This window comes from Rhinolophus ferrumequinum, chromosome 22 (genome assembly GCF_004115265.2).
Source record: "Rhinolophus ferrumequinum isolate MPI-CBG mRhiFer1 chromosome 22, mRhiFer1_v1.p, whole genome shotgun sequence".
Taxonomy (NCBI): Eukaryota; Metazoa; Chordata; class Mammalia; order Chiroptera; family Rhinolophidae; genus Rhinolophus; species Rhinolophus ferrumequinum.
Window position 1 is genome coordinate 1,413,354 of NC_046305.1, and position 12,595 is coordinate 1,425,948.

General features: G+C 49.5%; 1 protein-coding gene across 1 annotated transcript; it reads right to left on the reverse strand.

The window, feature by feature from the left end:
- Positions 1–536: 536 nt before the first annotated feature.
- LOC117015236 (SLAM family member 9) lies at positions 537–12,316 on the reverse strand. The gene is made up of 5 exons (XM_033093749.1): positions 11,925–12,316; positions 6,052–6,351; positions 4,357–4,470; positions 3,659–3,804; positions 537–1,679 (listed from the first exon to the last, which is right to left on the reverse strand). The coding sequence occupies exons 1-5, from the start codon at positions 12,007–12,009 to the stop codon at positions 1,482–1,484; spliced, it is 843 nt and encodes a 280-aa protein (XP_032949640.1). The 5' UTR covers positions 12,010–12,316; the 3' UTR covers positions 537–1,481.
- Positions 12,317–12,595: the final 279 nt, after the last annotated feature.

The window sequence follows — 12,595 nt, forward strand, 5'->3', positions numbered from 1 at the left end:
TTCTCAGGGGCCTGAGAGTGCCCTGTTAGTGTTTACGTTTCGTCCTCTCACTTTGGTGGTAATCTGGAGATGAACGTTCTGGATCCTGTGGATGGCCACCTGTGAGGAAGGCATTTTCTGGGCTGTGTTTGCTTTGTGTTGAGGCATCTTCATTGGAGGACAGACGACAGAGAGGGTGGTCCTGAGTGGGACTGCCATGTGTGGTCCACATGGAGGAGACAGGAGGCCATCAGCGGGGGCGGGGCCAGGCGGGGCGGGGCCAGGCGGGGCGGGGCGGGGCAGGGTGACACTAACATGCCCTCAACAGGTCAGATGCAAGCCTGCTAGGAGTCTGAGTGGATTAACTCTGACCCTCCCAACAGCTCCGTGAGGGAAGGCCTTTGGTTACTCTACTTGCATAGATGGGAAATTAATTAATAGATGAAAAATGGAAAACCATAGGATATCTTCACAGATGATAAGAGGGAAACAATAAAATTTAACATTTCATTCTTGGTAAAAAATCTTGATAAAACAGGAATAAATACATGCTTTTATTTAACCATGAGAAAACGTATATGTCTTAACCATAAAACAACATCATGCTTAATGGGAAAACACTGGAAGCATTTATAGTAAAGTAAGCAACAAAACAAGGGTATCCTTTATCATCAGTTTTGCTTAACATTAATTGGAGGAATTAGCCAATGCAATTGACAAGAGAAAGAAACAAGGCATAAAAATTGGAAATAAAAAAGCAAAAATTATTATTATTTGTTAATCATATGGTATTTATCCAGAAATTCAAAACTGGTACAAACAGCACAGAAATTTAATAAAGTGGCTTAATATATGTTATGTATGTGGTATTTTAATTAACTAGCTAGAAGCTATAATGGCAACAAAATCCCATTTACAATAGCAATAAACATAATGAAACATAATTTCAAAAAGATGTGTCTTTTGATTTTCATACTATTTACATATATTTTGCAATAGAAATAAAAAGTCTGTGACTTACTTGAGTTTCGAGAAAGTCTGAGACAGCACATTTCTGGTGCTTAGAATTAAGTCTGGTCAGTGATGGACATAAAAAGTGCGTCCCTCGCTCCACTTCCCCTGACAGCACAGTTGACCCCGAATCCTGCAGCCTCTTGCTTTTTCCACAGTTGAGAGCCATGCCTCTGTGTACGCAGGCTAATGTGTGGGCGGTGAGATCCTGAAGGTCCACCCAAGGGGCCCAGGACCCTGCCTACGCCAGGAAAGCATCCATATGCAGGTGCTGCCTCGCCAACGCGTTCCCCAGAGGGGTTCAGTGGGTCACAGGTCAGAAGTCTGGCTGAAGGTTGAGGGGTTCGTTCTCATATGTGGGTGTTAAATAGCGGGTTCACTGCCCACAATCTGTAGGCCAAGAAATCTTTGTGGGGAGCCCAGGGGAGCAGTCCCTGCTGCTCTGCTGTCTCCGTAGGATGGTCAGAAAGACTTGGGATCCAGTCCCAGCTTCATCTTAAGGAGGAGTCTCTGGGGACCGGGGCGCAGGGTGGGGGAGCCGGCTCTTGCCAAGGCCCCTCACTGTCGGGTGTCTCTGTGGTCTGGCGGCCCCCCTGGGGGTCTGGGCGTGCCCGGATGCGCTCGTAGACCGTGTGCACCACCGGCGTGCACGTGGGGCTGTGTGAGCGGCCGCCGCCCTTCTCCGTGTCCTACAATTCAAGCAGTTTGGAGGTGGGCTGGGTGAGTTTATAAGCGTTAGGTACGAGGGGCAGCCCATCGTGCTTCTCGTTCTCAGCCGCAGGGCTCTGGCTCTGAACCCAGAGCGCTCCCTCAAGCTCCTCGTCAGCACTGGCCCCGCCCTGAACGCTTGCAGTCTTGGCACTTGCTCTGCGCTCTGCCCGGACGCCTCCTCTCCCTCCCTCCCATCCACCCAGACCCTGCTCTGCTCACCGGCACCTCTGACAGGCTCTAACTTCTTGGTGAGCTCCTCCCCCTCCGCCCAGAGCCTTTAGTTAGAATCGCACCTGCCCTCTCTTTCCCCCTTTATTTTCTCCTTAGCACTGGCCATAATCCAATACTTCGTATTTCGCTTATTTACTTGTCATTTTCCCCTCCCCCGACCTAGAACATATATTCTCCGAGGCCAAGGATTTTTGTCGTTTTGCTGACTTCTGGAGCCCAGATCAGAACAATTCAGGGAACACAGTAGGCCCTCAATAAATATTTGCTGGGCTGATCTGTGAATCTCCTTGATACTCTCGTTGCAGAAGTGCTTTAAAGAACCGTACAGCACCAGATAAACATGATGTATTATTACTGGAACCCTCATTTTATAAAAGAAGAAACGGAGGTGCAAGGAGTACACTTATTTTCTAGAGCGGATCAGGGCTGGTCCCACACCCACTTCTCTGGCGTCTGCTCCCTCATGCCAGCACCACCTCTCTTCTGTGTCCTGGGAGGGAATCCATTCTCCCCAAGGCAGGGCTTCAGGACAGGGTCAAATGTCGCCTAATTTGTCCGTGTGCCCCAAAGCCACGCATAGCTCCCCTCCTGTGCTTCTCTGGTGAGGGGCCTGGGGTTTGGGTCACAAGGAACATTTCCTGAGTCCCCTGAGGTCCAGGTCAGATGGGGACATACTCAGAGGAGCTGAGATGGGAAGTGACAAGGTGGCAGGCATTGCAGCAGTTGGGGACAATGCCCAGGATGCTGGACTGGGAGTGAGGACACCTTGTTGTGCCTTGAGCTTGCCATGGTTCTCTGTTAAGTCCCAGCATTCCTTCGGGGTCCCACTTTCCCCCACGGTATCCTGCTGCGACCGGGCCAGGGCATCTCTAAGGTCCTGATGTTCTGTGAAGAGTTGCCCCCTCTTTCGAGAAATCAGAGGATAGGTGAGGAGAGGACACAGCCAATGGCTACTCCTGGCAGAGTAGACAGCGGCCCTCCTTGCTTTCCCTCTGCTTATTCATAACCCAGAAGTTCTCAGAGGGTGGGATTAAAAGTCTCAGCATCACTTAGGAACTTGTTAGAAATGCAAATTCTCGGGGCTGCCCCAGACTCACTCAATCAGAAATTCCAAGAGTGGCCCTTCACCTAGCCCTCTGGGAACTCTGATGTGAGCTGGGCTTGAGAACCATTGCATCTGAGAAGTACCTGAAGTGTCCTCTCCTCCAACTGTCCTGTGTCCAGGTCCTCCCCCCGGTGGGATCAGGCACCAACTTCCAGCTAGGGACCAGCAGCCAGCCACGAGATGCTCTCCCAGGGGCATCTCACCAGTGGGGGCAACACTGCCTTTACCCAAAGAGGTGACATTAATGGCAGGATGGGAGGAAGAGAGACTACAGGCGGGGAAGAAGAAGGGGCTCTGTGATGCTCCTTGGGCCCTCAGGTCCCTGTCTGTAGGCCCCGCTACTGTCTCCCTACTTTTACTTCCTCGGGGGGTACATAAATGGCAGGATCCACCAGAAACCTGGTAATTTGCACTTTTGCCTCCGGCCCCCCGAGGCTCTGACGAGTGTGGACGTACAGGTGAGGAGCCCTCCCCTTGCCTCTTGGCTGCCAGCATGCTGTGGGCACCAGGCCCAGCGACCACATTGTCCAAAGCAAGGACTGGGCCCAGAGCCCGAGGGGAGCAGAGTGCCCTTGTCTCTTGGCATGCTCGGCCTCTGACCTCTCATCCCCTTAGACCCACCTTAGGCTGGTGCAGGGGGACTATCTCCGTGTAGAGAACGGCAGGGCTGTTGGCCGCACAAGCCTGCAGGGCAGCAGAGTCCTCTGTGGCAAGGGCTTGGGGGGCAGCTGCTGAGCCCGGCACAGCTGGCAGGAGGCTGGACACACCTGTACACAGCAGGTGCTTAGTGAGAGAGTGTGGGACGGCGGTGACCCCTCGTCAGCCCTAGCTGAGGGTGGCCATTGGTCCTGGGCCGTAAGCTCAGGTCCCAGACTCCTGCGCCATCCCTGCCGTCCAGTACCCTCCTTTCTTGGCACACAATGGCTCCCACCCTCAGCACTGCTGTTCCTGGGCTCCGACTAGGATGACCCACAGGACAGGCCAGGGAGCCTCTAGCTGCCCACTGTCCCGCCAGCCCTGCACTCTCCCCGGGTCCTCCCCCTTCCCCGCCCCTCCCTGTACCCTCCCCATCCCCTCTCCCGAAGTGTCTTCTCCTCCAGCTGTCCTGTGTCCAGGTCCTCCCCCCCGGTGGGATCATGCACCAACTTCCAGCTAGGGACCAGCAGCCAGCCACGAGATGCTCTCCCAGGGGCATCTCACCAGTGGGGGCAACACTGCCTTTACTGCCCCTCCTTGGCCCCTCCCCATCCCGCCCCGCCCTGGCCCCTCCCCTCCCCCCCACCCCCGCCCCCGTCCCTGGGCCCTCCCCCAGCACCTGCCTCTGCCCATCAACCTCTTTTTCGTCATCCAGAACCATATTCCGGCCATCAGACTCGCTGCCACCAGAACCATGGGAAGGATGCCGCTCCAAAGCCACTTGCTCTGAAGAGAACCTGGGATCAAAGGCTGGTGTCACCTCACCTCAGTCAGGCCCGCTGGGCAGGTCGAGGGAGGGGGACCACCCCGGCTGTACCCCAGATGTCCGTCCTAGCAGCGGCCCTGGCAGGTTTCCTCTTTCCTGCTCTCGCCACACTGGCCGCCGCCACTTTCATGTTCCTTCTGCCAGGCTTTCTGTGCCGTGTCTGCACAGGCGTCTCAGAGGCCCCTGCGAGCTGGACACGCGGTGGCTCATCCCCTCAGCCTGCCGCTCTTTCCTCCTCTCAGACTCCAGGAAGAGAAATACATTCCAAGAGGGAGAGGGGATGGAAGCATCTGAAATCCCTAGACCTCAGATGAGTTCTGCTCTTTGGCACGTCGTTCTCACAGCCCGAGGAAACTCCTACGCACTCCTCAAGGCCCAACTCAAGTGTTCCTTTCTGTGCCCCCTTCCCAACTCCTGCAGCAGTAAATCTCTTTCTTTCGCCTATGTCCTTGAACCACATACTTTTGCCGCATCTTCAGCACTTAACGGGCATATTTAGAAGTTGACTGCTCCTGCTCCTTGGGCTGTTTTCCAATAATTATTGATACCACGCGTGCCAGACACGATTTTAACAGCTTACATAGATGACTTATTTTGCTTCTCACAGAAGCCCTATGAGGTAGTGAAATTACTGTCTATGTTTCAGAAAGGTTCCAAAAGCTAAGTAAGGTGCCCAGGGTCACCCAGCCAGGACAGGCGGTGCCCACCGCGGTGTGAGGTCCTGAGGCAGGGACGCATCGTATTTGCCCCTCCCCCGCCCCCCAGCACACAGTAGGCACTCAGTCCTGTGTGGCAGTTGAATGCTAAGTGGCCATGTAAGGAGATGATAAGGAAGAGACTGTTCGCAGGAGAGCCCAGTGAGCAGGCAGAGCTTAAGGTCGTGGGCGGCCAGCTGGGGAACAGCTAATCACACTTCCTGTTTTACGTCAGTGGCCCCTGCTCTGTAGGGAATCATCTGCTATCGTATGAAACCAGGGCCTGAGGCCCTTTTGGGCGACTCCCACCCCAACCTGCCTTGGAAGAGGCCCTCTGTACAGACTGATGGGGCAAGTGTGTTGACTGGCTGTAGTGGCCACAGTGCTGACACGCTCTCAGGAGGGTTCAGACTCAGAGGTGGTAACCATCCTCAGAAAGGGTGTGTCTGGCATGCAGCAAAACGCAGGGATCCGTCAGCCCCACGTGCCGTGCCCGTGGAGCCCATCCAGGGACAGCTGTGTCTGGGGGCCACGGGCATTCCAGGGCTGATGGCTCTGCAGGTCCCCCTCCCCGCTTCACTCCTGATGCCTAATTCAGCCCCCTAAATGCTGGGAAGGTGGACGCACATGCCAGTCCCATGTTTTTGTCATGGGTGATGCTGTCTTCACCAGGTGTTGGCCCAATTTCTGGACTTGCAGTTTTGAAGACTCTAACGAGGGTGGGGACCTCCGGTTGTATCCCAGGAACTGCCTGGAAGTGCTCCTCAGTCTCCCCACTTCCCGAGTCCCCCCACCCCCGCCCCACCCCCTTTGTCTGCTGGCCCATTTCCCCACCCTGCCTAATGCATCACACTCACCCCTCTGTGGACAGACGCTCTGCAGGGATAAGGTGGCATTCTTCTCATCCACGGGGCTGCTGACCACACAGGTGAGGAGGCCATTCAACTGGCTCCAGAGCAGGCTCAGGCTTAGTTTCCTGGAGCTGGGGGTTGACCCCAGGGCCCCGCTCTGCTCTAGCTCCCTGCGGAGGCCCTCGCTGAGCCAGGTCACTGCCAGGTTCTCTGTGGTCCCTGGGGTCTCACACTCCAGGCTGAGGTTGCACCAGCCTGACGTGCTGGATAATGAATGAATCTGAATGTGGGGGTGGGGGATGGGCTCTGGGATAAAAGGGACAAAAGAGAACTGAGCTCCAGGAGTGGAGTCCCACAGCAGGATGTCACCCACTCTTATGTACTTGATGCCCCTGCGTGAGGTTTCTACATATAAGCCTGGGAAAGGAACCTACTCCCCAGGGCCCAGGGGGCTCCGACTTCCAGCCCAGGATGCCTGAGGCTTTCCTTGCTCAGGTAAGTGTAGATGATTAAGTAATTATGATGTCTATGATAATTATACATTTATATATGGTAATCATGTAGACTGTCATAAAACAAACAACAGGGGAGGGCTTGAGACTACGGTGGAGAAACATGTCGAAGTTCTTGTTTTGTTCAGAGAAAAAAAAATACCGATTATCGTTAAGTGTTGAAGAAAGAGCTTAAGTTTAGTACCTGGTAGGATAAAAGTACAAGGTTGTATAACTTCCAAAGTACTAGAGAAGAAAACTCTATTAATCAAACAAAAGGAAGGAAAATTGGTAAATTAAAAAAAACAAACAGTAAATAAGATGTTGGGAGTCAGTTCATACACGTAAAAACTTGAAATCATGCATTTGAAGCATGATATCTGCCTATTCAAAAGTCAAGATGGGTATGACGTAAACCCAACAGTATGCTATTTACATTGCCTAATGAAACAGAAAGATTAAAAAGAGATGGAAAACAGACAAGGAAAATGTGAACAAAATGATTGTGGCAACCGTCCCCACAGACCAAATAAGATTTAAGATGAAAAAACTTTAAGCAGGTCAAATAGAGATATTTTACATTATAAAGCCAAACAAAACAAAATAAAAAGTGAAACACTCCTGGAAATTCAAGGGTAAATGGTCAAATCCACTATTATTGGAGGACCATTTTACTCTAGTGGATAGACCTAAGTAGATTAGAGGGGAGGGTGTAATACAGGTGAAACTGACATTAACAGCCACCTGACAGGTAGCCCTGTCACACTCGGTCCCACTTCCATCTCTGTCCTTGCCTTCATCTAATGTGGCATCTAGAGAGCTAAATTCTCATTTTCAGTTTTTCTTATAGTTGCATTCGTTCTGACCAATGAAGTAAGGGGAAATCTGCTGGGTGGGAGGAAAGCACTCCACTCCTGAAGAGGTAAAGCCTCAAAATGAGAAAGACTTCCCCTTTGTCTCTCTGTGGCTGTCCTTACTGTGCACAGATGTCTGGAGAGCAGCCATATTGGACCATCTTGGAGGCAACACACATGAAGACGACAGTCTGTGTGCCAAGGGTGGCCGCGCGGGAAGGGCAAGACTCGGCCTCCGGTGACAGTGCTGAGCCGATGGACCGATGCCCCAAATGCTAGCTCTTGACTTCTTCTTGCTCCATGAGAAAAATGAACCCCTATTTGCTCAAGCCTTTGAAAATCAAGTTTTATCCTAATTACAGACATATTCCTAACTCGTGCATAGATAATAAAAAAGGAGATTCAGTAGGCAAAATCAAAAGTTTGACTTAAAAAGACAGACAAATCCAAAGTATTGATGTCTAATTAGAAAATTAAAAGTAAATGTCATTAGGAATGAGACTCAGGGCATAACTACAGATAAGAAAAGATACGAAAACTGATAAGGAAACAGTGTGTACAACTACATATCCATAAATCTGAAAATGTAAATGAAATAATGCTTTCGAAGAAAGTATAAATTATCAGAACTCTGTAAGAAGAGGCAGCAAACTGGAATATACCCCCAGTTTTAGAAAAGATTAGAAAGGTGGCCAAGGTGGGTCCTTATGGCTGCAAGGGTGAGGGCCACCAACCGGCCAAGGAAAATAAAGTTCCTGAGGTGTAGACACTGTTTCAGAGCCTAGAAAAGGCAGAATGTTTCCCAGGCTGTTCTGAAAGGATAGCTGAGCTTGCATACATCAGACAAGGAGAATATCACAACCCGAACAAGACAAAACACACTTGCAAATCCACAAGTTAATGTCAGTTATAAACAGAGGACTGAAAATTCCTAAGTTAAATCGCCGCAAATGTGATCACAGAATACTTCATGGCCAAGTTGGGTTTGGTAGCAATGCTATAGAAATGCAAGGGTGGTATCATTATGAAAGTTATTAACGTAATTGACTCCATTAGCAGATGAAAATAAAAAAATAGCATTTATCGAGCAGGTATATATTTCAAGGTACAGCTCCCAGTTAACCCTCGAAATAATCCTATAAAGTTACATGGATCAGCTGTCAGCAGGGTCATCTGGGTAAAGGCAGGCAAACTTTTCTCTAATGGGTTAGGTAGAAAACAGTTTAGGTTTCACTGGCCATGTCGTCTCTGCTACAACTACACAAGTTTGCCATTACAGGGAGAAAACAGCCAAATACCATATGTAAATGAATGGGTGTAGCTGTGTTCCAATAAAACTTTATTTATAAAAACAGACATTGGGCTGGATTTAATGATGGCTAAAGTTCGCCAACCCCGAATCTGGGGCAGTTATTAAAAATACAAAAATTTGTGGCCGTTCCCAAGCTTCATGGAACATGATATTTTTGAGTAGCTTCTTTAAAAGACTTGATTTAATGAGCACGTAAGAATTTAAATACTATAAAAATCAAATGGAATGTCTATTACCTAGTGTTATGAGTATAGATGGATGTTTAGAAATCTTATGCTCTTAGGTACTTCGAATATTCACTCAGCAGTTAGTTTATATGAATTTTTGTTATAACGCTCTTTTCAATAAGTGAAGGAATATTAATAAGGCTTGCAGAATCAAAAGTCCTAGAAAAATTCGGCATGTTTCTGCAGGTGGCCTTTAAGTATTGCTTAAATCTACCCGGTTAAAGAAGGGCTTCCTGAGGGCTCCTGGGAGCTGTAGAAAACACTGAGCAATGCCAAGGCCAGCAGGCACGACCCTGTTCTCCCGTGGGGAGCAGGCCACACACACATAATCTGGTGAGAGGCAGAGAGGCACTGACCCTTCAAGGATTCCGAAAAAGAATTTTGAGGCTTCAGGATGGAAACACTCATTTGACAGGAATCAGAAAAGCCTTTATTTAGGACAAGGGCAGTTCTTAAAGCCACGAGGTAAGGGAAGGAGAGACAGGCTGTGCCTGGGGACAGTGCGCTGTGCGAGGAGCATGGCTGTAAAGAGCACCCATTGGTGAAGGGCCTCTAACACCCAGGTGAGTACTTAGTTCTACAGGCAAGTACTCAGTTCTGTAGGTGAGTACTCAGTTCTATAGGTGAGTACTCAATACTATAGGTGAGTACTCAGTTCTACAGGCGAGTACTTAGTTCTGTAGGTGAGTACTCAGTTGTACAGGTGAGTACTCAGTTGTACAGGTGAGTACTCAGTTCTACAGGTGAGTACTCAGTACTATAGGTGAGTAGAGTACTCAGTTCTACAGGTGAGTACTCAGTTGTACAGGTGAGTACTCAGTTCTGTAGGTGAGTACTCAGTTCTATAGGTGAGTACTCAGTACTATAGGTAAGTAGAGTACTCAGTTCTACAGGCGAGTACTTAGTTCTGTAGGTGAGTACTCAGTTGTACAGGTGAGTACTCAGTTCTACAGGTGAGTACTCAGTTGTACAGATGAGTACTCAGTTCTGTAGGTGAGTACTCAGTTCTATAGGTGAGTACTCAGTTGCACAGCCGAGTACTAGTTCCACAGGAGAGTACTTAGTTCTGCAGGCAATGGGGAGGAGCCAGTGCTGCAGGACTTAATTCGGGCGCTGACGGATGGTCAGGGAAGGGAAACCGGCTAGTGGCACTTCTACGCTTTCTGGCACCTCCTGCTCCAACCTTGTTTTTGATGATTGACAGCCACTGGTTAAGGGGAAGCACATGTCCTTGCTTCCCCTTGCAATCACAGTGTGCTGTTGTCCTGGCCAGTGACCCTCCTAGGGGCTTGTGACCCAAGCCAATAAAGGCCTTTTCTGGAATTTTCCATGTGGAGTGGGTCAGGGAAGTCCCTTTGCTCTCTGGTTGGGTGGGTCCCACAGCTGCAGAAGGCCATGCCCCCTACTGTGTGGAGAAGCCCTGGAGAATAACACTGACAGGAAAGAGAGACACTGAGGGCAAAGAGCAGGGACCACATGGCCCCCGACAGAGAGGGGCGTGCCAGTTCCCGTGAGAACAGAACGGGGGCGAAAGGAACGCTTCACCCCTCGTCCTCCCTCGAGGTCGCGGTCCCTACAATTCAAACCCTCCGTACTGACCGCGTGAGCAGGGTTCCATCGCTTACTGCCAGAAGAGCTAAGATGAGAGCGCGTTAGGACGATGCTGTGCAAGGACCTCATCAGCAGAGGGGGAGAAAGACACGACCAGGAGCCAGGCTCAGCTGGGGTCGGCCGGGCTCAGCAAGCAGCTGGTTCTCCACCCCTCACCGCCACCCCACACCCGTCACCTGCTGGAAACCCCTCTTGGACAGTCCAGCCGTCTCTTCTTAAAAGCTCTCCCACCTCCCATGTTGGAGCTCCTCCCCCTTCTCCTGCTCCCACCAGGGGAGGTGTGGGAGGTGGACATTCCCTGGACAGCTACCAGCGTATGTCAAGGACAGGAAGGGCCAGGTGAGATGACGCGTAGCAATTCTGTTGCCTGGCACATGAGGACAAGTACTGGACCATGGGGCTGGAGAGGCAGCTAGGGACCAGGTCCGGTGTGGCTTGGAACCTCTCTTCCTGGGGACATTTATCCTATGGGGCACTGGGAGAGGGAACGTTGTTTTCAAGCAGGGGCATAACAGGAAGAGCACTGCATTTGAAAAAGATCAGCTGCATGGAGGGAGACTTGGAAAGGGGAAGAGACCTGAGACAGGGAAGCCAGTTAGCAGCCAGGGAGGTGACAGGCTGCCCTGACCACCCAAGCAGAGGTGATGAAGGTGGAGGACACTGAGGGGGGAGGGGGCAGCCCTGGCAGATTGGCTGCCCAGGGCTCTGTCTGCTCAGCGCTGTGCTTGCATCTAAGACAGAAATTTGTCCTAAGACTTCCTTAGCGGGACTCCAGGTCAAGTGGTCTAAAAGCATTTTACCTATTGAGTAGTTCTGACATTCGATCACTTTCTTCTTCTTCTTCTTCTTTTTTTTTTTTCTAGGGTGCAGCTCACAGTGGCCCATGCAGGGATCCAACCGGCAACCTGGGTGTTATCTGCACCAGGCTCTAACCAACTGAGCCAACTGGCCGCCCCCTCGATCTCCTTCTTAATGTCTTTCCTTCATCTTTTTTAATGTGCAGTTTCATTGTTTTGGTTTTGCCAACTTTTTGGGGTCGCTTAAGAAATTTTAAATCAGTTTTTGAACCAATCAATTAAGGACATTTCTGATCTAATTGTGTATTTCTAATAATCAGTTTTGTAGTACTTTGTGATTGAAGAAAGCTTTTTATCCTTTTGGGTGGCTCCCCTGCCCACCCATTTCATGTGCATTTTATGCCTTTTAAGAAATGTAGGCTAATTTTTCCTAAGATGTAATCTTTAAAATTTAATTTTATTTTTAGAGCATCAGAAGAGAGGCAAAAACTACTAAAAAGAGGTGTTTTTCTTTTTTCTTTAACCTTATTTCTGGCTAACTTACGTGGCTGTTGGCATGCCCGGTTGGGGGTGGTCCCACACCTTACCATATAAACAGAGTCTAAACGGTTCCTCCTGGGACCTTCCTGAGCGGAATTTGATATTCGCTATGTAGAATCCACCCATTTCCATAGTGAGATTCTTGATGCTCAAGACGGCCTTCTCTGTTAGCTGGAATCTGGATTTGTATTGTTTTTCCAAGTCATACCAATCGGGATGACGGCTATTAGGCTTCCAGGACACCAGCAACTGCTTTTTGTCATCTTCAGAATCCCAACTCCACTCAATCTCTCGGATATCAGGATGCAAGGACAAGTTCAGTGGCAGTTGGACAGATTCCCCCACAGTCCTTTTCAATGTACAGGACGAGACAGCATCCTTGCCATTCTGGGAGCCCGGCAATGTAATAGCTAAGAGCAGGGAAGACAGAAGCAAACATTACGGTGCATCTACTACCATGTTTCCCCAAAAATAAGACCAGGCCAGACCATCAGCTCTAATACATCTTTTGGAGCAAAAATTAATGTAAGACCTGGTCTTATTTTACTATAATATAAGACCGGGTCTATAATATAATAATATAATATAATATAATATAATATAATATAATATAATATAATATAATATAATATAATAGCAAGTATAATATAATATAACATAATACCGGGTAATATATATATATAATATAAGACATAGTCTTATATTAATTTTTGCTCCA

Bases quoted from the DNA above. Each gene is read 5' to 3' on its own strand.
- LOC117015236 (XM_033093749.1), bottom strand. From the start codon at position 12,009: ATGGAAATGGGTGGATTCTACATAGCGAATATCAAATTCCGCTCAGGA. The intron at 3,805-4,356 runs GCAGGTGCTGGG...TGCTGTGTACAG, and splicing joins AAAGAGGTTGATGGGCAGAG to GTGTGTCCAGCCTCCTGCCA. The intron at 1,680-3,658 runs GTGGGTCTAAGG...CTTGAATTGTAG, and splicing joins TCCCCCTGCACCAGCCTAAG to GACACGGAGAAGGGCGGCGG.